Source organism: Triturus cristatus, chromosome 6 (assembly GCF_964204655.1).
Source record: "Triturus cristatus chromosome 6, aTriCri1.1, whole genome shotgun sequence".
In the NCBI taxonomy this organism is placed as follows: Eukaryota; Metazoa; Chordata; class Amphibia; order Caudata; family Salamandridae; genus Triturus; species Triturus cristatus.
The window spans coordinates 1,348,943,278-1,348,966,090 of NC_140589.1; the positions used below are offsets into that span (position 1 = coordinate 1,348,943,278).

The window sequence follows — 22,813 nt, forward strand, 5'->3', positions numbered from 1 at the left end:
TCGTGCTCCGACTGTTGGGTCATGAACACAAATTATTTGCGGGAGCGGTCCTGAAAGCTTTGGAGGCCCGGCAGTCAGCTCCGCGCCACTCGTGGTCCCGGTCGAGAGGGAGGTCACGGGACCGCCCACGGAGTCACCACTATCATTCCTCCTTGAAGTCTTCGTCAGTGGGTAAGTCGAAGCACAAGAAGTAGGCGAAGAAGCACCGTCACTCTTCGCCTCTTCTCCATCCGTCGGCCGATGTAACGCAGAAGATCATTGTGAGAAGTTGGCCTGATGTATGATGTCACTAGTTATAGTGTACACCTTATATCAGTCCAAATACCCTTATGGTGATTGGTTGTAAAGTCAACCTTATAGACCAGCTATCCTAGTGGTAGCATGGACAAGAGCAGTCTTAGGCTAAACTCTGAATGGCATGTGAAGCCAGCTGTTATACCATATATAATCCCTTGAATACCAAATGAAAGGACACCACAACAGATATATATATATAAAATAAAGTGTATTTATTCTAAGCAAACCCTCAGCACTCTTTATGAGATTAGAGGTAAGTACAACACAGTCTTATTTATGCATACATTAAGTCACACAGGTAAGTAATACAGTTAGGCCCTAGGGGCCACGCAAACCATATACTAAGTAAGTGGTATAAGAACCACTGTCACGGAAATAGAATAGGCCTAGGCCTAGGGAATCGCTGGGGCTACACTACACTAGCGTTAGTTAGGAAGTGGGAGGCCCACGGGATTCGTGTGCAGAGTGGAAACACTCACGCGTAATGCGTAAAAGTCAATAGCAATAGTACAGTTTAGAAAACGGTAGACTTAGGACACTTCCGGAGTAGCTAGGAAGTTGAGACTTGAAAACTAGACACTAGGATAGTCACTATCCTGATGAGCACCGGAGTACCCAAGTTACCTAGCCCACAGGCTGCGGGTGCATAGGGGTGAAGATGCGTCGTTTTCGTCGTCGACTCCTATGGATGCCTGAAGAAAGATGCTGACAGGCAGTCAGTGAAGAGCGTCCGGTGGATCCCAAGGCTGGGATCAAGAAGAGAAGAAACCTGCAAGCAGAAGGGACAGAGTCAAGGTCACTAGCCAGTGACCACGTGGAACCAGGAAGGAACCAGGCGATGTCGTGAAGATTGCAGGTGAAGGTGAAGCTTGTCGCTGCAGCCAGGAGGACCAGGAAGCGTCGAGGACGACCAGGACCAGGAGGCGAGCTGTCCCACGAAGGCTGTTGCTGTCGGCGGCGTCGAAGTTGGACTAGGACTCACCAAGCCTTGGCAAGCGGAACCCACGAAGAACGAAGGACTTGCTTCTGGTGCAGACCAGGAAGGTCTGGGGTGCTTCTTCTTTGCAGAGAAGCGGGAGCCAGTCTGGAGGAGCCAAACCAGCGCAGAAGATTTCAGGGTGCGTCGTCACAAAGGCCACTAGCCAGCGGGCAAGCAACCGGACAGACGCGGCAAGCAGGAAAATGCTGAAGGGCCCCACGCAGGACTCGTGGAGTGTGGGGGGCTGATCTTCGGTGCAGATGGTGCTTGGGGTTGGGGCTTCTCAATCCCCGGTGCACAACTTCGAGGGTACCTCAGAAGCTGCGCTTTAAGTTACTAGCCACTTTTTCCAGGTAGCCGGTCCCACGTCGCTCGTCGCCTCCACGGGTCTCAGCTCTGCTGCAGATGTGGATCAGGGTCGGAGAAGTCTGGGAGTCAAGGCTCTGGTCAGGCTCTGCAGTCGGTTCCTCGTAGAACGTGGGCAAAGCAAAGGGTAGTCGCTTGATGGTGCCTGTTTGCACAGGGTAGCCACTCCTTGGCTACAAGGGAGATTCTTCAGTCTTCTTCTTTCGTCGAATGTCGAAGGTCCAGAGTTTCTGTTCAGTTTTGCAGGTTCAGGATAATCTAAAGTCTTGAGGCCCAACTCCCACTCTTATACTAATCTGGGGGGCTGGGATACCTGCTAGGTCACGCCTTATGGGTGGGACCTGGGAGGGGGTGGTTACACCCACTTCCCTTTGTCCAGTTTCGCGCCAGAGCTGGGGCTGGAGTGCCCCAGCGCCGGTTTGAACTGGACTATGCAAGGAACACCTTGTGTGCCCCAGGCATGTCTCATTCCTTTCAGCCCACCCTGCCCCAATACACTAAAGGCTGTCTGGGGAGGTGCTAGCACCTCCCCAAGCAGGAAACCTATTGTCCAGGCCTCCCTGGCTGGGATCACTCCCAGCTGCAGGAGGTCAGACTTGTGTCGTGGCAGCAGCATCCATTTTGTGATGCTGAGGCTTTGGTCAGAGGCTAACAGTTGAAGTATGATTTTAACATGTCTTTCCCTCTAGAAGGGGGGAATAATATTCTCATGTCCAGAAATGGCATGGGGGTATTATTCCAAAGTGTTAGACACCTTACACGACATGTTTCGATAAAGCCAAACCATAGTTACCATAACCGTCTAAGATTATAAGGTACTTTAAGAGTATATGGTAGGCTATATCATAGAACAGCTATAAGGACAAGGTTCCGAAAGCTGCAGACAGGCTCAGCTCATGCTAGAGCACCATCTCAACATGTTACCAAGCACTCTGCCTCCAGGATTGTCAAGGCCTGCCATAGGAGTGACTGATAGGTACACATGTGTCTATATGTAAGTTAGGTATAGGAATACTACACCTAAGCAAGGGGTGATTACACGACCTTGCCCCAGCTGAGTGATCAGCCAGTTGTGTCAAAATGGAAGGCCAGGCCAGGGGTGGCATAATACATGCTGCAGCCCCTGGTAGGCCTAGGGTACACCTATGCCCTGGGTACCTAGGGTACACTGTACAGGGGCCAATAAGGTGATCCTATCCAAATGGGTTATGCACCTAAAGTACATAGTATTAATTTAGAGAGAGAACAGCAGGGCTGTGGGTCTGATTAGCAGGCCCACAGCCACATCTAAGTCGAAAACCAGTAAAGCAAAAGCAAAAAGTGGGGGTGAACATAGAAAGCAGACCCTACTCTCCTACAATCATTGTCCTTCGTCTCCGCACGCAGAGCCTGTTGGGTCGGTGCCAAGCTTCCCTCCCTTCCCGTGAGCCAGAGCGACCCCAGCCCAACTTCGTACATTTTACAAAGCCCTCCACTCCATTTTTTGGCTGCTCAACTCCGCCAGAACACCTTTGGCCCCGTGGATTTGGCTGGGGGTTCTAGGCCTTCGATGCCGGCAGCTCTGGCCCTGGTGCCACAGGGCCCCCAGGGATCTAGGCCTGGATCCGGATTGGTGCCGATTGACCTCACAACACCTTCCTCGGCATTAACTCCATTGATGACGCCTCCGCAGCCTCCAACGCCGGTTGAGTCCCCAGCCGGCATCGACCCCAGCCTCCCCCTCGACTTGGACACAGAGCTGGACCAGCGCCGACTGGCATTTTTGTACCACTGTTAGATCCTGGCATTTCTTATTACCCTGATTGGCAGCCTGAAGAGGATGAGGAAGACTGGGAGGGGTCTGGTGACCCTCTGGCAGACCAGCTTGAAGACCCGGACTGGAGAGAGGAGTTGGGTGATGCCAGTGGTCTGAATACCTCCTCAGACCTTGGTATGCTTTCTCCCCATACCGTGGCCACGGAGGAGGGAGCCTCTTAGGCTGGGTGTTGCGTAGGGCAGCTGAGGCTTTGGGCCGTAAGCTTCCTATGGTGGCAATGTGAAAGAGACTATTAGTTATAGATTTCTTACCTTAGAATTACCCCCAGGCGTCAGACTGGATCCAGAGACATTTTTTGATAGCAGACACTTGCGCATAGGTAGGCGGCCTCGGTTGACTCCACGTTTGTCGTTGGCGTCGTGATCGCCGGGATGACGTCGCGGTATCTATTAGACGCCGCCACTGCGCACTGATGTCAGTTCTTTTTCTGCGGATAGAGCGGTACTTTAGTCAATTTTTGACTTTTTGTCTACATCTTTTTCGAGTCGTTCGGCTCCCTGTGCCCAGGGATGTCACATCGGCAGACCGGCTTTAATCCTTGTGACTCCTCTCACAAATTGATGTAGGTTACGGACCCGCACCTTGCATGCCTGTGGTACCTGTAACGCGACTACGACTGTCGGGCCATGAATCCAAACTCTTTGCGGCAGCGGTCCTGAAAGCTTCTGAAGGCCCAGCAGTCGGCTCCGTGCTGCTTGAGGTTCTGCTCGAGAGGCAGGTCGCTGGATTGGTTGCGTAGTCACCACCAACACGCTTCTTCGAAGTCTTCGGTAAGTCAAAGCACAAAAATAAGGCAAAGAAGCACCGTCGCGCTTCGCGTTCTCCCCGTCCTTCGGTCGACGCGACGTGGGATGCGGAAAGTTGTCGTTCAGTTCCGCCCGCGAACCCTACTGGGTCAGCTCTGAGTTTCCCTCTCTTCCCAGGAGCTGGAGGGACCCCTGCCCAACTTCGTAGTTTTTTTGAAGCCCTCCATTCCATCTTTGGGCAGCCCGACTCCTCCGGCGCGCCTTCGAGCCTCGCGGACTCTGCTGGGGGTTCTAGGCCTTCGATGCTGGCGGCTCCAGCACCGCAGGGCCCCCAGGGATCCAGGCCTGGATCCAGATCGGCGCTGGTCGACCTTAAGACACCTACTCCGGTGTCAAATCCATTGATGACACCTCCGCCCACTCCGATGCCTGTTGTGTCCTCAGCTGGCATCTAACCCTGCCTCCTACTTGAAGTGGACATGGAGCCAGACCAGCGCCGATTGGTACTTTTGTACCACTGTTCTACACTGGTGTTCCTTATCGCCCTGAGTTGCAGCCAGAGGAGGATGGGGAGGACTGGGAGGGGTCTGTTGACCGTTTGGCAGACTATTTGGATGAACCACACTGGAGAGAGGAGTTTGGTGAGGCCAGTGGTCTGGACACCTCCCCAAACCTTGGCATGCTTTCCTCCCCCTACCATGGCTACGGAGGAGGGAGCCTCTTACGTAGTGATGTTGCGTATGGCGGCTGAGGCCTTGAACCTGGAGCTTCCTACAGTGGCGGTCAGGACCAACCTCCTGACCGAGGTGCATCAACCAGCAGCGTCCTCTTCGGAGCCCCTGCTACCGCTCAATGTGGCCCTCACGGACATCCTTCTGGGCACTTGGTCCAAGCCCAGCACAGGGGCTCCTGTGGATAGGAGGATTGCCCGACGCTACCGTCTGGCCCCAGGTGATCCCATTTTCCTCTCCCAACACCCTAGCCCCGACAGCTTTGTGGTCCAAGCCTCAACTTCCAAAGGCGCGATCCCTACTGCTCCCCCAGATAGGGAATCCAAGAAGCTGGATCATCTTGGGAAGAAGATGTTATCTTCCACCAGCTTAGAACTGCGGTTGGTGAACACCGCATGTCTCTTGAGCCGTTACATTCACTACGTGTGGACACGGCTGCACAGGTGCTGCCACAGTGCCCGGAGGAGGCCCGGGCCGTACTCTCCCGTGCAGTCGCATAGGGTAGAAATGCAGCAAAGTTTGCCATACAATGTGGGCTGGACACCGCCGACTCACTAGGCAGGACGTTTTCAACATCGGAAGCCTGGCTGAGGTCCACTGGCTTCTCGGGTGATGTTCATTCAACACTTATGGACATGACCTTTGATGGTTGTCACTTGTTTGGCCACAAAGCGGACAACACGTTCAAGTGATTCAAAGATTCTAGGCCTACGTCCAGACCCTTGGGCCTCGCTACCACTTCTCTACCCGCACAGTCTGCTTTTTGCCTCTTTTGTGGCTATGGAAGGGGTGCCCCACCACGTTCCACCCAGAGCCAGCAGGCCTGCGCAAGCTAACCATTCTCTGCGCAGCAGAGGACGTGGGTACCAGCACTGTGGGTCAGCGGGCGGGCCAGTCCACCAGTGCCCCCTGTGCAGCTGCCTCAAAACCCTTCTTGTATGAACTTTCAGGGCCACCCTTTGCCAGTGGGCCTCAGGATCTGCCATCATCTCCCTCACTGGCAAACCATCACGTCAGATAGGTGGGTTTTGCAGATAGTCCAAAGGATCTACTCCCTCCCCTTCAAGACTACCCCTCCATCCATGCCACCTATGCTGCTCCATCGCATGTCGGAGGATCAGTTGGCCCTTCTCCACCAGGAAGTTATGGCTCTCTTGGCCAAGAAGTAGGTTATGGTTGCTATTCCCAGTACTTTCTGGTGCCCATGAAGGACAAAGGCCTGCGTCCTGTCTTGGATCTTAGGAACGTCAACCGCTTTCCCCAGAAGGAGAAGTTCAAAATGTTAACATTAGCTCAGGTCCTGTCTGCCCTCGACCCTAGAGACTGGATGGTAGCGTTGGACTTGCAGGACGCTTATTTTCACATCCCCGTCTTGCCAGCCCACTGGCGTTAACTACGGTTCACAGTAGGCCACGCCGATTTCAGTTTACCCTGCTCCCCTTTAGCCTTACCAGCGCCCCTCGGATGTTCACGAAAGTGATGGCGGTGGTCGCAGCTCATCTGCGCAGATCAGGGGTTCCAGTCTTCCCCTTTCTCGACGACTGGCTGCTGTTGGCAAACTCGCCCCAGGTAGTTGTCTCCCACCTCCAGACTACGGCGGACCTCCTGCCCTCGCTGGGGTTCACTGTGAACGTTCCTAAGTCACACCTGACTCCCTCTTAAAAGCTCCTTTTCATCGGAGCAGTTTTGGACACGATGCAGTTTTGGGTCTATCTTCTCGAACAGCGAGTCCGGGATATTCGGGCTATGATTCCGATCTTTCATCCTCTATCCCGGGTTTCGGTAAGAATGACCCTGAGACTGCTGGGCCCCATGGCCCCCTACATCCTGCTAGTAGATTATGCTGGGTGGCATATGCGGGCTCTGCAGTGGGACCTGAATTTCCAGTGGGCACAGCATCAGAGGAATCTGTCCGATTGCGTTTAGAACCCCGAGGGCACTGCACGACAATTGCAGTGGTGGCTAACAAACCAGATTGGATAAACAGCAGATCCCTCTCACTTCTCCAACCAGAGTACATAGTGGTGACGAATGCATCACTTCTGGGGTGGGGCGGCCACATGGGAGAGGTGGAGATCAGAGGCCTCTGGTCTCCGGAGGAGTCTTGGCTCCACATCAACCTTCTGGAGCTCTGGGCGATTCGTCTTGCACTGAAGGCATTCCTTCCCTCTGTCTGGGGAGGAGTAGTGCAGGTGTTCACGGACAACACCACCGCCATGTGGTACTGCAACAAACAGGGTGTGGTAGGGTCGTGTACTCTGTGTCAAGAGGCTCTCCGTCTCTGGACATTGCTGGAGCATCAGGGCATATCCCTGGTGGTTCAACACCTGGCAGGTTCTCTGAACGCCAGGGTGGACGATCTCAGCCGCAGGTGCATGATGGATCACGAATGGCGTCTTCACTCGGAGGTGGCGCAAGGTCTCTTTCAGCAGTGGGGAGAGCATTGGTTAGATCTATTCGCCACCGAAGAGAACGCACAATGTCAGCAGTTTTGTAAGTTGGAATTTCCAAGGCGGCACTCGCTCTGCGGCACTTTTCGTCGCGAGTGGAGTCGCGGTCTTCTATACGCCCTTCCGCCTATACCACTTCTGCCCAGAGCGCTGAAGAAGATAAATTGCGACCGGGCCCAAGTCATCCTTGTGGCTCCAGATTGGGCACGAATAGTCTGGTATCCCCAGCTGAAACATGGCCATCGAACCTCCGTTCAGACTGCCTCTTCGGGAGGATCTTCTGTTGCAGCAGCAGGGGACGGTCGTCCACCCGAACTTGTCCAGTCTCCACCTCCTTGCGTGGAGAATGAGTGGCGACATTTGACCGCTTTCGACCTTCCTCCTGAAGTCTGTAATGTTATCCTGGCCAGGCGTCCCTCTACTAAGAGGGTATACGCCTGCAGATGGAACAAATTAGTAGCATGGTGCACAGCAAAGGCTGTGGATCCCCTTTCTGCCCTCTTTCTGAGGTTCTCTTGTTCCTCCTTTCTTTAGCCCAGCAGGGCTCTGGGCACTCTAAAGAGCTACCACTCGGCCATTTCAGCCTTTCTTATGCTTCCTGATAAGCGTTCTATTTTCAAGTACCCTGTTGTATATCACTTTCTTAAGGGCATTAGTCATCTTTTTCCTCCTGTTCACTTCGTAATACCTCAGTGGGACTTGAACTTGGTTCTTACTTACCTTATGTGCGCTCCTTTTGAGCCGCTTCATAACTGTCCTTGAAGACTTCTTACTTTAAAGACTGCCTTTCTGGTGGCCATCACCTCTGCTCGCAGAGTGAGTGGGCTCCAGGCTCTTTCTTAAAAACCTCCTTTTCTGGCTATTCATCAGGACAAGGTTGTCCTAAGAACCAGACCTTCCTTTCTTTCCAAAGTGGTTACTTCTTTCCACATTGATCAAACCATCACTTTGCCCACCTTCTTTCCGTCTCCGCATCCTTCTAAGGAGGAAGAGAGGCTCCACCGTCTGGATCCAAAACGTGCGCTTTCATTTTATTTGGATCGCACCAAGCAACTCTGGGTGGATGACCAGCTCTTTGTCGGCTACGTGGGTGCCAAAAAAGGTCGGGCCATGCAAGAACGGACCATCTCTAGGTGGGTTGTTCTGTGCATAAAAGATTGTTATTCTTTGGCAAAGAAGAAGCCTTCAGTGGGACTGCGTGCACATTTCACCAGGAACACTATAGCTACCACTGCTTTGGGACGGGGAGTCCCCCTTCAATGACATCTGTCAGGCAGCTACGTGGGCATCTCTGCACACGTTCACAAAACATTACTGCCTGGACAGCCAAGTCCGGAGAGACTGCTTTTTTGGCCATTGTGTTCTCCAGGACTTTCTGGTGTGAATTTGGTTCGCAGACCCACCGCCGGGTTTGTATTGCTGGGGTATCCATTCTAAGGTAAGGAATCTATAACTAATTGTCTTTTTCAGATGAACGAGTAACTTACCTTCGTTAACGATACATCTGTAAGCGACATAGATTAGTTATAGATTCCTTACCGCCCCACCCATCCTCCCCATTCTGCGAACTGACTTCTAGGGTTTATGACTTCCTTTCAGGGCGCTAGGTATGTGCACCAGTGGTAAGTGTTTTGTATGGTTCTGCGCTTCTGGCGTGGAATGTTATGTAAAAGAACTGACGTCAGCTCGGCGTCTAAGTAGCTGCCGTGATGTCATCCAGGCGACCACTATGTCAACGACCAACGCGAAGCTGACCGACGCCACCTTTCGACGTGCAGGGGTACTGTTGCCGAAAAGTTATACGGATCCAGTCTGACGCCTTGGGGTAATTCTAAAGGTAAGGAATCTATAACTAATCTATGCCTCTTACAGATATATCCTTACCGAAGGTAAGTAACGTGTTCCTTTGTTAGACACTCTTTCGGGTCCTGCAGTTTCCTCACTGACCCTCCTTTGTTCTCAGTTCTGTGGTTGGTCTCTATCTATTAATAAGATCCAAAGTTTAGGAATCTGCACTCTGGTCACACCAATTTTCTTTTGGGGCTCTTTGTCCGGCTGCGTGGACAGTTTGAAAGCAACTGATGTGAGCGCACAGGAATCGTACCTCTACAGGCTCGGTACATCATTTCCGAAGCGGAACAGTGTCTGTGCCAGTGCGGAGCAGCATGGCACCACCTACCTAGGGGTATTGTTGAAAAGTTTCTGGATACAATCTGACTCCTGGGGAAAATTCAGAAGGTGAGGATTATGCAACTAGTTCATTTTGGTAAGCACAGTAGGCTTCTAAATTATAATAAAGATGTGGATATACATTATTACATTTTAAATAGATACTGTATAACTGACCAGGTTTTATTTTGCATTTCTTAGGCAGCCAATCCTTTTTTCAAGTTACTGACTATGTTAATGGAGTTTGCTGGCGGTCCTCCAGGAATGCCTCCATTTGCATCATATATTCTGCAAAGAATTTGGGAGGTATGTATCGTCTTCATGCAATTTCACGTAATGCTTTTTTTTTTTTTTTGCTCGCTACATAGCATTGACGTAGTTACAAGAGACTTCTGAGCTCTCAATAACAATGAAATAAGGCAACAGAGTACTTAATTGAAGCAAACAAGACAATAGATAGAAATATGCAATGTTTATCATGCATCAAATTATTCATTTAAATATTTGGTTAATATGGCACTAAAATAGCGATCTACAGCAAAATAATAGTGATTTTTGAAAACCCAAGCCTTTATGGATAAGGGCATGCATGACAATGGCAGCCATGAATCCAAGAAACTACAAGGAGTGATTTCTTTGCAAGGCTTTGTTTCAGTTTAGTTGGAAATTGGAGTACATGAAAAATATTTTCTATTAACAAAACTGAAAAAAGAATCTTCAATAATAGAAAAGCAGCAGTTAAACATTTTCTAATTTCAGTTTGTAGCTCAAATTTTGGGTAAGAAAATAGCTACGTGAGTCGCTTGTTACAATGACACCTCTTTTTATTATGGTGAATATGTGCGATTGAATGAGAAGACAAAGGGCTACAAAAAAGATGCATATGGGGACGTGGCCAAGGTGGGAGCGGGTACGACGTGTTTTTCTCGTCTCCCCGCTCCCGCGCACCCATTTCAGCCAAAAATTTCAGCAGTTTTCCCCTCCAAATATAGCGCAAGCGGGGGAGGTCTATGCCTTGACCCAATTGCACTCGAGAATCGGGGAGAACCGCTGCGGTGGGATCGCCACCCGAGGAGAAGGGGCCCAGAACAGCGGATAGGCCGGGGACGGAAAATGGCGGCAGGATGGGCGAGGACCGGCTGAGGCCGCTCTGGATGCCAGAATACACCAGAGGGGAACAGCGGAGCCCACAGGATCCCAGAGGAGCACAGCAGGGAGACGGTGAGCAGTCTACGGGGTGCTGGGCCTCCACGAGCAGCTCGAAATGCGGGAGCACAGGCTGGCACCCGATCACCTGGGGCCAAGAGGCAAGCAACTGAGTACCACTGGCTGAGCCCGGAGACAAGCCAGAGGGCCAAGGCGACAGATGGAGGGCCCTTAGCAGTATAGCGATGCCAGAGGGCCAAGTGGAAGCCTTCCTCACCTTACAGTGCGGCGGCCGGAGGTATCGACCGGCTATGACAGGACAGCGTAGGGAGCAAAGCCGACTGCCAGCCGCAGGACGAGGACCCGCTCGAAAGAGGAGGCACCCGGTGGTGAGCGTTCGCAGACACACCCTCGAGGTAGAACGCGGGATGGATGCTCGCTCCTAGGAGGCACAGTGCGAGGAGCCAGGGGGTGCATTCAGGGCCAGCGTGAGGTGAGTGACGCTGTACCCCGGACACAGACCTGCTGAGAGGAAACCGAGAGGCCCCAGGAGGATAGGAAGTGTCGAGCAGTACCAGCGAGAGCCCTGGGAGCGCAAGCGTCCTACACGAAAGGAAAAGGGGCTGGTGGGACACTATGGTTCCAGCTGTGTGAACCCACAAAGAAGGCTCACACCAGTGGGTGGCAGGCCGGAGTGCGCTACAGGGGGCAAAAGTGTGAGCGGCAGACGTTATTGGCGGGCATGCGACCAGAGAGAGGGCGCGGGGCCATCTATGTGAAGTCGGACCCGGAGGGCTCCATAAGGTGTGCCGCATAGGGGCAGAAACAACGAAGGCAGGAACCAAACACAAGGAGGGCAGCCTATGACTGACGAGGTGCACAGGCAAGCTGCAAGGACTTCAGAGATGGCGGGCGCGGCTTTACCCTCCCTCTGAGGCCCGTGACAACCGGGCGCTTAGCCATCTGCAGGAGGAGGTTGGGGCGCGAACTGAGAGCAAAGACGGGGCAGTCCACTGCTGCCGCACAGGGATTCGCACCTGACAGGGGCTTCTGCTGACGAGCCCACACCCCTCTAGAGTCAGCTGAGACGGTGCTCGATTGGCGAGCGGAATATTGGACGGCTATTGCTCGGAGGCAAGTGACATTCCCCTACAAAACCGAAAGGGGAGGCCCGGCGATGCAACATGAGACAGTGCAGCCATGTCGACGGTGAGGGGCAAGAAGGACCGATCCCTCAAGGAGATGCTGACCAAGCTACCTCCATCTGGCAGCGGGGACGGGAGACTTTCCTCCGCATCACAAGCGGGGCAGGACACGGACTCCCACGACGCTCAGGTCACTCATGCTTTCTTGGAGATGCTCTTCGGCACAGTGCGGGACGACTTTCAGGAGATGAAGGGAGAAATTGCGAGGGAGATGAAAGAAGTGAGCCGAGACATCGATGCGGTGGGCGAACAAGTGGCCTCCATAGAGGATCAAGAACAAGCGCGGGAGGAGGAAGTAGAACAACTGCAACCGGAAATTCTCAGGCTCAAAGAGCAGCAGATTGACCTCCAAGCACACACAGAGGACTTCGTTCTCGCTGAAATATCCGCATCAAAGGAGTGCCACCCAAGGAAGAAGCGCCGGACATTATGCAGTATCTCCAGGGTCTCTTCAGGAGTGTGCTGGAGGTCCCACTGGATTTCGACATAAAAATAGACAGTGCTCATCAAGTGGGACTCCCGTGCCGAGCATCGGCACCTCCTCCGGATATTCTGGCGTATCTTCCAGACTTTCAGCTTAAAGAACACATATTAAGTGCAGCCAGAGACAAGCAACCCATTTGAAAACAAGATCACCCCATCACCCTTTATCAAGACCTGGCCCTGATAACTCTCCAGAAGCGGAGGGCGTTCCCGGTGGCAACAACACATCTCCAGAACCAGGGGGTGCCATGCTCATTTAGGCTAATCTTCAAGTGTCAAGGAAAACGACACCAACTCCGCTCACTACAGGACACCGGCCGAGTGCTGGGCATTGAGGACCCACAGCAAGGGGAGACGGAGACTAGACAGAGCAAGGCCCCCAGGGAGAGGTGGCACAAGGTCACCAGAAAGCGAAGCATAGAGAGAGCGACGAGACTCGATCCTATGACTATGGCGCAGGAAAAACAAGCGGTGTTGGAGACATTGTCTAGTGGGAGATCCCCACATGCAGATTCCCCGGACGAATGAGGGACAGATAACTGACATAAGCAGGGTTGGGGGGCGACGGATCTACCAGTCGGGAGCGGGGAGGCGTTGGGGGGGGTTGGGTTTGGTCATAAGATCCTCCTAACCTTTCTGAAAACCGAGGACACGCGAACAAGTTTGTAGAGCCCTGGACAATATGGGGATCATGGGGGTTCACAGTTGGGGTTAGGGAGGGGACACTGGTATGCAGTTAACTGACATGGACTGGAAAGAGCGCAGGCCCTGGAAGCCAGAGGAGGGGGGCAACGGGGGTGAAGGAGGAACACACAGGTCCCGGGACATACCTACGAAGATACACACCCCACAGGGAGGTATGGCCCGACCCACGATGAAGATTCTCACCCTCAATTTGAGAGGCCTTAATAACCCCATTAAAAGGAGGTCCATCCTCTCTTATCTGGAAAACTCGGAGGCAGATATATGCCTCCTCCAGGAGACGCATCTCCTCGCCAAAGACTGACATAGATTGCGATCCCGAGTGTTTCCACCACAACAATTCTATTCATCTACATCGGATAAAAAAGCGGAGGTGTCTATCTTTGTGGCTAAAAGGTTCAAGGGGACAGTGGGGGAGAAGGTGGTTGAGATCAAAGGGGGACTACTGGCTCACGTATTCCGGATCGGGGGACACAACTTACTGATAAGCTCCATCTACGCACCTAACACAGATCAGGAGAAATTTTTGAGATTGGCTGCTACGAAGGTCTTGCAAAGTCAAGAACGTAAGACGATCGTAGGGGGGGATCTGAACATAGTGGTGGATGAGACACAGGACAGGTCAGGTAGTCAACACTCACAAACAGGGGTGTTATCACAGGAAGGTAGAGAGTGTCTGCGGTCCCTGGGATTGGTGGATCTATGGAGGGAGGCTCATCCACACACACGTCGCAATTTTCATATTATTCGCACGCACACAAGACATATGCACGCTTAGATTACTTGCTGGGAACGATAGAAATCAATCAGATGGTTGGGGAGGTGGACATTTGCCCAGCGGCATTGTCCGATCATGATGCCGTGATGGTCTCTTTACAGGTGCCACCGCAACGGAGGATTCAGGGGGGCTGGCAGTTGAGGGAAACGATGCTCCATTAAGACGGGTGAAAGCCCAGCTTACTAAGTGTATCCAAGGATACCTTGAAATGAACGACCTCCCAGACACCCCAATAGCCTCGATATGGGGAGCCCTGAAAGCGGTTGTGAGAGGGGAATTAATAGCAATCTCTGCGGCGGAGAATATGGAGCGTAAAGAAAAAAGGGCTGATTTCTCACCACAGGTGTGAGAAGTTGGCCTGATATATGATGTCACTAATTCTAGTGTACACCTTGTATCAGTCCAAACAACCCTTATGGTGATTGGTTGTAAAGTCAACCTTATAGACCAGCTATCCTAGTGGTAGCATGGACAAGAGCAGTCTTAGGCTAAACTCTGAATGGTATGTGAAGCCAGCTGTGATACCATATATAATCCCTTGAATACCAAATGAAAGGACACCACAACAGATATAAATCTCTTTATGAGATTAGAGGTAAGTACAACACAGTCTTATTCAAGCATACATTAAGTCACACAGGTAAGTAATACAGTTAGGCCCTAGGGGCCACGCAAACCATATACTAAAGAAGTGGTATAAGGACCACTGTCACGGAAATAGAATAGGCCTAGGCCATCGCTGGGGCTACACTACACTACCAACAGTTAGGAAGTGGGAGGCCCACGGGATTCAGGTGCAGAGTGGAAACACTCACGCGTAATGCGTATAGTTGATAGAAATAGTACAGTTCTGAAATAAACAGTTTTAGGACACTTCTGAAGCAACTAGGAAGTCGAGACTCGGAAACTAGACCCTAGGATAGTCACTACCCTTGTGAGCACCGAAGTACCCAAGTTACCTAGCCCACAGGCTGCGGGTGCATAGGTGTGAACTTGCGCCGGGTTTCGTCGTGGACTTCTATGGATGCCTGAAGGAAAGTTGCTGACAGGCAGTCAGTGCAGAGTGTCCGGTGGATCCCAAGGCCGGGATCAAGAAGGAAGGGTACCTACAAGCAGAAGGGACAGAGTCAAGGTCACTAGCCAGTGACCACGTGGAACCAGGAAGGAACCAGGAGATGTCGTGAAGATTGCAGGTGAAGGGTGAAGCTTGTCGCTGCAGCCACGGGTACCAGGAGACGTCGAGGACGACCAGGACCAGGAGGCGAGCTGTCCCACAAAGGCTCTTGCTGTCGGCGGCGTCGAAGTCGAACTAGGACTCACCAAGCCTTGGCAAGCGGAACCCACGAAGAACGGAGGACTTGCTTCTGGTGCAGACCAGGAAGGTCTGGGGTGCTTCTCTTTTGCAAAGACGCGGGAGCCAGTCTGGAGGAGCCAAACCAGCAGTGAAGATTTCAAGGTGTGTCGTCACAAAGGCCGCTAGCCAACGGGCAAGCAACCGGACAGACGCGGCAAGCAGGAAAATGCAGAAGGGCCCCACGCAGGACTCGTGGAGTGTGGGTGGCTGATCTTCGGTGCAGATGGTGCTTGAGGTTGGGGCTTCTCAATCCCCGGTGCACAACTTCGAGGGTACCTCAGAAGCTGCGCTGGAAGATACTCGCCACTTTTCCCAGGTAGCCGGTCCCACGTCTCTCGTCGCCTCCACGGATCTCAGCTCGGCTGTGGATGTGGATCAGGGTCGGAGAAGTCTGGAAGTCAAGGCTCTGGTCGGGCTCTGCAGTCGGTCCCTCGTAGAACTTCAGCAAAGCAAAGGGTAGTCTCTTGATGGTGCCTGTTTGCACAGGGTAGCCACTCCTTGGCCACAAGGGAGATTCTTCAGTCTTCTTCTTTCGTCGAATGTCGAAGGTCCAGAGTTTCTGTTCAAGTTGCAGGTTCAGGATAATCTAATCTCCTGGGGCCCAGCTACCACTCTTATACTAATCTGGGGGGCTGGGTTGCCTGCTAGGTCACGCCTTATGGGTGGGACCTGGGAGGGGGGTGGTTACACCCCCTTCCCTTTGTCCAGTTTCGCGCCAGGACTGGGGCTGGAGTGCCCCAGCACCGGTTTGAACTGGACTATGCACGGGACACCTTGTGTGCCCCAGGCATGTCTCATTCTATACATCCCTCCCTGCCCCAATACACTAAGGCCTGTCTGGGGTGGTGCTAGCACCTCCCAAGGCAGGAAACCTATTGTCCAAGCCTCCCTTGCCGGGATCACTCCCAGCAGCAGGAGGTCAGACTCGTGTCTGTGGCAGCAGCATCCATTTTGTGATGCTGGGTGTGAGAAGTTGGCCTGGTATATGATGTTCACTAGTTAAAGTGACCACCTTGTACCATGCCAAGCAACCCTTATGGTGTGGTTGTAATCAACCTTTTCGGACTAGCTGCCCTAGTGGTAGCATAGGCTAAGCAGTCTTTGAGGCTAAACTCGTGAAACGTGTTAAGCAGGCTGTTTTACCAAATGTAACCCCCTTTTATACCAATGAAAGGACACCACACAGATATATATTGAAAATATATATGTATTTATTTCTCAAAGTATCCCCTAGACTCTTTATGAGCACAGGAGCACAAATCGTTAAACAAGAATACGTTAGAATACACAGAAGTTGCACTTTATATGGATAGGCCCTGGTGGCCACTCAAACCATATACTAAAATAGTGGTATAAGTACCACGAACAGAAAAGGGAAAAGGCCTAGGGCCTCTAGAATCGCTGGGCCTACAAGGAGCTAACTTTAGTTAGTGACCAGGAGGTCCACGGGTTGCGTGTGCAGAGCAAATAGTCACACGCGAGCTCCCATAGGTTTTCAATGGGTGCGTAAAAGTTACAAAGTTACTGCAAAAACAATCTTCCGGATGGACTATGAACTCAAGATTGGAAACACAGACACTAGAGATGATACTCTACACTTGGGCACCGGAGTGCCAGCTTTACCTCACCTACAGGAAGCGGGTGCATAGGTCTCGAAGTGCGTCGGGTTTCTTCTATCTGTTCAATGGAGCCTGAAGAAAAAGATGCTGCAGGCGATCGGTCCGGAAGAGATGCGGTGGATCCCAGAGTGGATCGGAGTTGTAGAAGACCTGTAAGCAGAGGGGACAGTGTTCACAGTCACTAGCCAGTGACCAGCGTGGCACCAGGTGGGTACCAGGCGATGTCGGGTGCAAACAGGAAGAAAGGTGTAGCTTGTCTCTGCAGCCACGTGGTCCCTGAAGGTCGACGACGTCCAGGAGTCGGTTCACGAGCTGTCCCACGCAGGCTCTCGCTGTCGGCGGTGTCGGCGACTTGATCGAAGCAAACAAGCCTTGGCAAAAGCAATTGTTGTGGAAAATGAAATAAGCTGATGGTTCTGACCAGCAAGGTCAGAGGGACTGCTCCTTTGGAGAGGAGCAAGGGCCAGTCTGGAGCAACCAGACCAGCGGTGTAGTTCTTGAAGTTCGTCGCCAAGATGGCCACTAGCCAGCGGGCCAGCAACCGGTTAGGCGCGTCGAGTGGCAAAATGCAGAAGGGCCCCACGCAGATCGTGGAGATGCTGGAGGGCTCACCTTTGGTGCAGATGCTGCTCGGGTGTTGGGCTTCTCAGATCCCAAAGCACAACTTGGAGGGAGCCTCGGTTGTTGCGCTTGCAGCTTGTCGTGGTCTTTTCAAGATGGCTGGCTCCACGTGTCTCGGTGTCTCCACGGGTTCCTTCTTTTCAGGGACTGTGGATCGGGCGGTGAGAGGTCTGGAGGTCCAGGTCTTCTCAGTCTCTGGGCTCGGGCTCCGGCGGGAGGCGGCGGCAAAGCAGACGTTGATTCGCTGGATGGTGCTTGCGTTAGCAAGGTGGTCACTCCCTGACCACAGGGGAGATTGGCTTCAGTGCGGCAGAGCGTCGAAGTTCCCGTCTTCTTCTTGTAGTTAAGTTGATTCCAGGATGTCTGAAGTCTTAGGACACAGCTCCTACCTTTAAGCGGATTCTAGGGCCCGGACTACCTGCTAGGTCCCTCCCTAAGGGTGGGACCAGGAAGGGGGGTGGTTACACCCCCAATCCTTTGTCCAGCTCGCCCCAGGCCCGGGACTGGTGTGCCCCAGGACCGGATTGAACTGGCATATGCACTGAGGCTCCTTGTGAGCCTCAGGCATGTCTGGTTTCTTTCAAGCCCTACCTGACCAATACACAAAATCCTGTCTGGGGTGGTGCACGCACCTCCCCTGGCAGGAAACCCTTTGTCCACACCTCCCAAGCTGGAAGGACTCCCAGCAGCAGGAGGGCAGACTTGTGTCTGTGGTGGCAGCATCCATGTTGTGGAGCTGAGGCTATGTCTGATTTTACCCGGGTTTCAGGTACTGTACATGTCGTGTCCCTCTAGAAGGGTGGAATGCTAACCCCTTCGCCAGAATTGGCGAGGGGTTAGTATTCCAATTCGTATGACACCTTACTCGACATGTTTTGATAAAGCCAAACCAAAGTTAGCATTTAACCGCGAGGTTCATAATGCACTTAAGAGTATATGGTATGACGATATCTGGAAACAGTAGAAGGAAGTTGTTCCGACCACTGCAGACAGGCTCCGCTCATGCCAGAGCACCATCTCACATGGAACCAAGCACTCTGCCTTCAGGATTGTTAAGGCCTGCCATAGGAGTGACTTATAGGTTAACATGTGTCCCATTTAAGGTTAGGTATAGGTATACTACACCTAAGTAAGAGGTGGTTACACCAACTTACCCCAGCTGAGTGATCAGCCAGTTGTGTCAAATTTGTTAGGCCAAGCCTGGGGTGGCATAATACATGCTTCAGCCCCTGGCAGGCCTTAGATACACCAATGCCCTGGGTACCTAGTGTACACTGGAACAGGGGCTCACAGGGTGATCCACTTCCAATTGGTTATGCACCTAGGGTGCATAGTGTAAATTTAGTAGAGAGAACAGCAGGCTGGGGGTCTGATTGGCAGGCCCACAGCCTCAATATGTCAAAAACCAGTGAAGCAAAAAGCAAACATTTGGGGTGACCATAGGATAGCAGACCCTACTCTCCTACACTGGGGCTCTGGTTAACTTTATCTAGGTAAGTAGGTTACAACATGTCTTCTCCCTCTAGAAGGGAGGGATAATATCCTCATCCCCAGAAATGGTATGGGGGTATTATTCCAAAGTGTTAGACACCTTACACAACATGTTTTGATAAAGTCAAACCATAGTTACCATAACCGTTTAAGATTATAAGGCACTTTAACAGTATATGGTAGGCTATATCATAGAACAGCTATAAGGACATGGTTCCGAAAGCTGCAGACAGGCTCAGCTCATGCTAGAGCACCATCTCACATGTTACCAAGCACTCTGCCTCCAGGATTGTTAAGGCCGGCCATAGGAGTGGCTGATAGGTACACATGTGTCTATATGTAAGATAGGAATACTACACCTAAGCAAGGAGTGATTACACGACCTTCCCCAGCTGAGTGATCAGCCAGTTGTGTCATAATGGAAGGCCAAGCCAGGGGTGGCATAATACATGCTGCAGCCCCTTGTAGGCCTAAGATACACCTATGCCCTGGGTACCTAAGGTACACTGTACAGGGGCCAATAAGGTGATCCTATCCAAATGGGTTATGCACCTAAAGTACATAGTATCAATTTAGAGAGAGAACAGCAGGGCTGTGGGTCTGATTAGCAGGCCCACAGCCACATCTAAGTCGAAAACCAGTAAAGCAAAAGCAAAAAGTGGGGGTGAACGTAGAAAGCAGTCCCTACTCTCCTACAGCATTCCTTCCCTCTGTCCGGGGAAGTGTAGTGCAGGTGTTCACAGACAACACCACCGCCATGTGGTATTGCAACAAACAGGGCGGGGTGGGGTCGTGGACCCTTTGTCTGGAGGCTCTGCGCCTCTGGACATGGCTGGAACATCAGGGCATCACCCTGGTGGTTCAACACCTGGCGGGCTCTCTGAACGCCATGGCGGACAAACTCAGCCGCCGGTGCATGATGGATCACGAATGGCGTCTGAACTCTGACGTGGCGCACGGCCTCTTTCGGCAATGGGGAGAGCCTTGGTTAGATCTATTTGCTACCAAAGAGAACGCGCAATGTCATCAGTTCTGCGCGTTGCAATTTCCAAGGCGGCACTCGCTCGGAGACGCTTTTCATCGCGAGTGGAGTTGCGGTCTGTTGTACGCCTTTCCGCCTATACCACTTCTGCCCAGAGTGCTGAAGAAGATCAGGCGCGACCGGGCCCAATTCATCCTTGTGGCTCCGGATTGGGCACGAAGAGACTGGTATCCCGAGCTACTCAGTCTGTCCATCGATCCCCCGATTCGACTGCCTCTTCAGGAGGCCCTTCTGTCGCAGCAGCAGGGGACGGTCCTCCACCCGAACCTGTCCAGCCTCCACCTCCATGCGTGGAGATTGAGCAGTGGCTGTTGATGCCATTTGACTTGCCTCCTGAAGTCTGTGATGTCATTCTGGCAGCCAGGCGTCCCTCCACTAAAACGGTATACGCCTGCAGGTGGAACAACTTTGTGGCATGGTGCACACCAAATGCTGTGAGTCCCCTTTCTGCCCCTCTATCTGAGGTTCTCCTCTTTCTTCTTTCCGTGGCCCAGCAGGGCTCTGCTCTTGGCACCATCAAGGGCTATCTTTCAGCTGTTTCTGCCTTCTAACGGCTTCCTGATCAGCCTTCTCTTTTCAAGTCCCCTGTTGTAAATAGATTCTTAAAAGGCATTACTCACATGTTTCCTCCTGTCCCCTTTGTAATGCCTCAGTGGGACTTGAATCTGGTGTTAACCTATCTGATGTGCGCTCCTTTTGAGCCACTTCATAACTGTCCTCTTTGTCTTCTGACTCTCAAGACTGCTTTCCTGGTTGCCATCACCTCTGCCAGAAGAGTGATTGAGCTCCAGGCTCTTTCTTCTAAACCTCCTTTCCTCTCTGTCCATCCGGATAAGGTTATTCTGAGGACTCGCCCTTCTTTTCTTCCTAAGGTGGTTACTGCCTTTCACATCGGACAGTCTGTTACCTTGCCCACCTTCTTTCCGCCTCCACATCCCTCAAAAGAGGAGGAGAGGCTCCACCGTCTGGACCCAAAACGTGCGCTGTCCTTCTATCTGGACCGCACAAAACAGTTCTGGGTGGACGACCAACTCTTCGTTGGCTACGTGGGCGCTAAGAAGGGGCAGGCAATGCACAAGCAGACCATCTCTCAGTGGGTCGTTTTGTGTATTAAGGCCTGTTATTCCTTGGCGAAGAAGGATCCTCTTGTGGGGCTGAGGGCCCATTCCTCTCGGGCCACAGCTGCTACTACTGCCTTCGGACGGGGAGTCTCTCTCAAGGACATTTGTCAGGCAGCAACATGGGCCTTGCTGCACACGTTTGCCAAGCATTACTGCCTGGACATCCAAGTCCGGAGGGATGGCTTCTTTGGCCGTTCCGTTCTCCAGGACTTACTGGTGTGATCTTGGTTCGCAGACCCACCACCGGGGTTGGTATTGCTGGGGTATCTATTCTAAGGTAAGGAATCTAACTAACGTGTTTCTTTTAGATGAAGAAGTTACTTGCCTTTGGTAACGATATATCTGTAAGAAACATTAGTTACTTAGATTCCTTACCGCCCCACCCATCCGCCCCGTTTTGCGAACTGATATCTAGTGTTGGGGTCAGCCCTTTCAGGGCCCTAGTTTCATGGCACCAGTGTCTGTTTCTTGCATGGCTCTGCATTCCTGGCGCAGAAAGCAATGTAGACATCGCAGACGACGCCTACCGACACGCAAGGGTCTTTCCGGATCCAGCCTGACGCCTGGGGATATTCTAAGGTAAGGAATCTAACTAACTAATGTTTCTTACAGATATATCGTTACCAAAGGTAAGTAACTAGTTCATCTTGTCTTGACCTTTCTGATGTGCGCTCCCTTCGATCCCCTTCATACCTGTTCTTTGCGTCTTCTCACTCTCAAGACGGCCTTCCTGGTAGGTATCACCTCTGCCAGTAGAGTGAGTGAGCTCCAGGCTCTTTCTTCCCAACCTCCTTTCCTTTCTGTTCATCCGGACAAGGTGGTTTTAAGGACCCATCCTTCTTTCTTGCCAAAAGTTGTCACGCCCTTCCACATCCGGCAGACGATCACTTTGCCCACCTTCATTCCGCGTCCGCATCCTTCAAGGGAGGAGGAGAGGCTCCACCGTCTGGACCCAAAATGTGCGCTCGCGTTCTATCTGAAGCGTACACAGCAGTTCCGGGTGGATGACCCGCTCTTTGTTGGCTACGTGGGTTCCAAAAAAGGTCGGCCGCACACAAACGAACCATCTCGCGGTGGGTCATTCTGTGCATCAAAGCATGTTACTCATTGGCTAAGAAGGAGCCTCCTGTGGGGCTGCGTGCCCATTCCACCAGGGCAAATGCAGCCACTACTGCCTTGAGATGCGGCGTTCCCTTGCAGGGCATTTGTCAGGCAGCTATGTGGGCCTCGCTGCACAAGTTTACGAAGCATTACTGCCTTGACAGTCAAGTCCAGAGAGACGGCTTCTTTGGCCGTTCTGTTCTCCGTGACTTTCTGGTGTAATCTCTTCGCAGACCCACCACAGGGGTTGGTATTGCTGGGGTATCTATTCTAAGGTAAGGAATCTATCACTAACGTTTCTCTTTCAGATGCACAAGTTACTACTTGTGTAACGATATATCTGTAAGAGACATTAGTTAGTGATAGATTCCTTACCGCTCCACCTATCCTCCCCGTCCTGCAACTGATTTCTAGGGTTAAGGTCATTGTTAGACGGACCGGGAGGGTCGGCCGAGGACAAAGGGAGAGGTCTCCGGGGAGAGCCGTCTCCAGCGCTCGTACAGACGAATAACTTCCCCCCCCACAGAGGTACACCACACAATGATAAGGTTTAACGTTCTTTATAAGCAATCTTTAGGTACGATAGAATGGTACAA

The 22,813-nt window shown here is 52.2% G+C and overlaps 1 protein-coding gene across 1 annotated transcript in view; it reads left to right on the plus strand.

The window, feature by feature from the left end:
• Positions 1-22,813, plus strand: part of USP34 (ubiquitin specific peptidase 34) — a 2,509,780-nt gene that overhangs the window by 1,899,007 nt on the left and 587,960 nt on the right. The window contains exon 65 of the mRNA XM_085612349.1: positions 9,756-9,860. Within this exon, the coding sequence (XP_085468475.1) occupies positions 9,756-9,860 (105 nt within the window). The remainder of the gene's footprint in view (positions 1-9,755; positions 9,861-22,813) is intronic.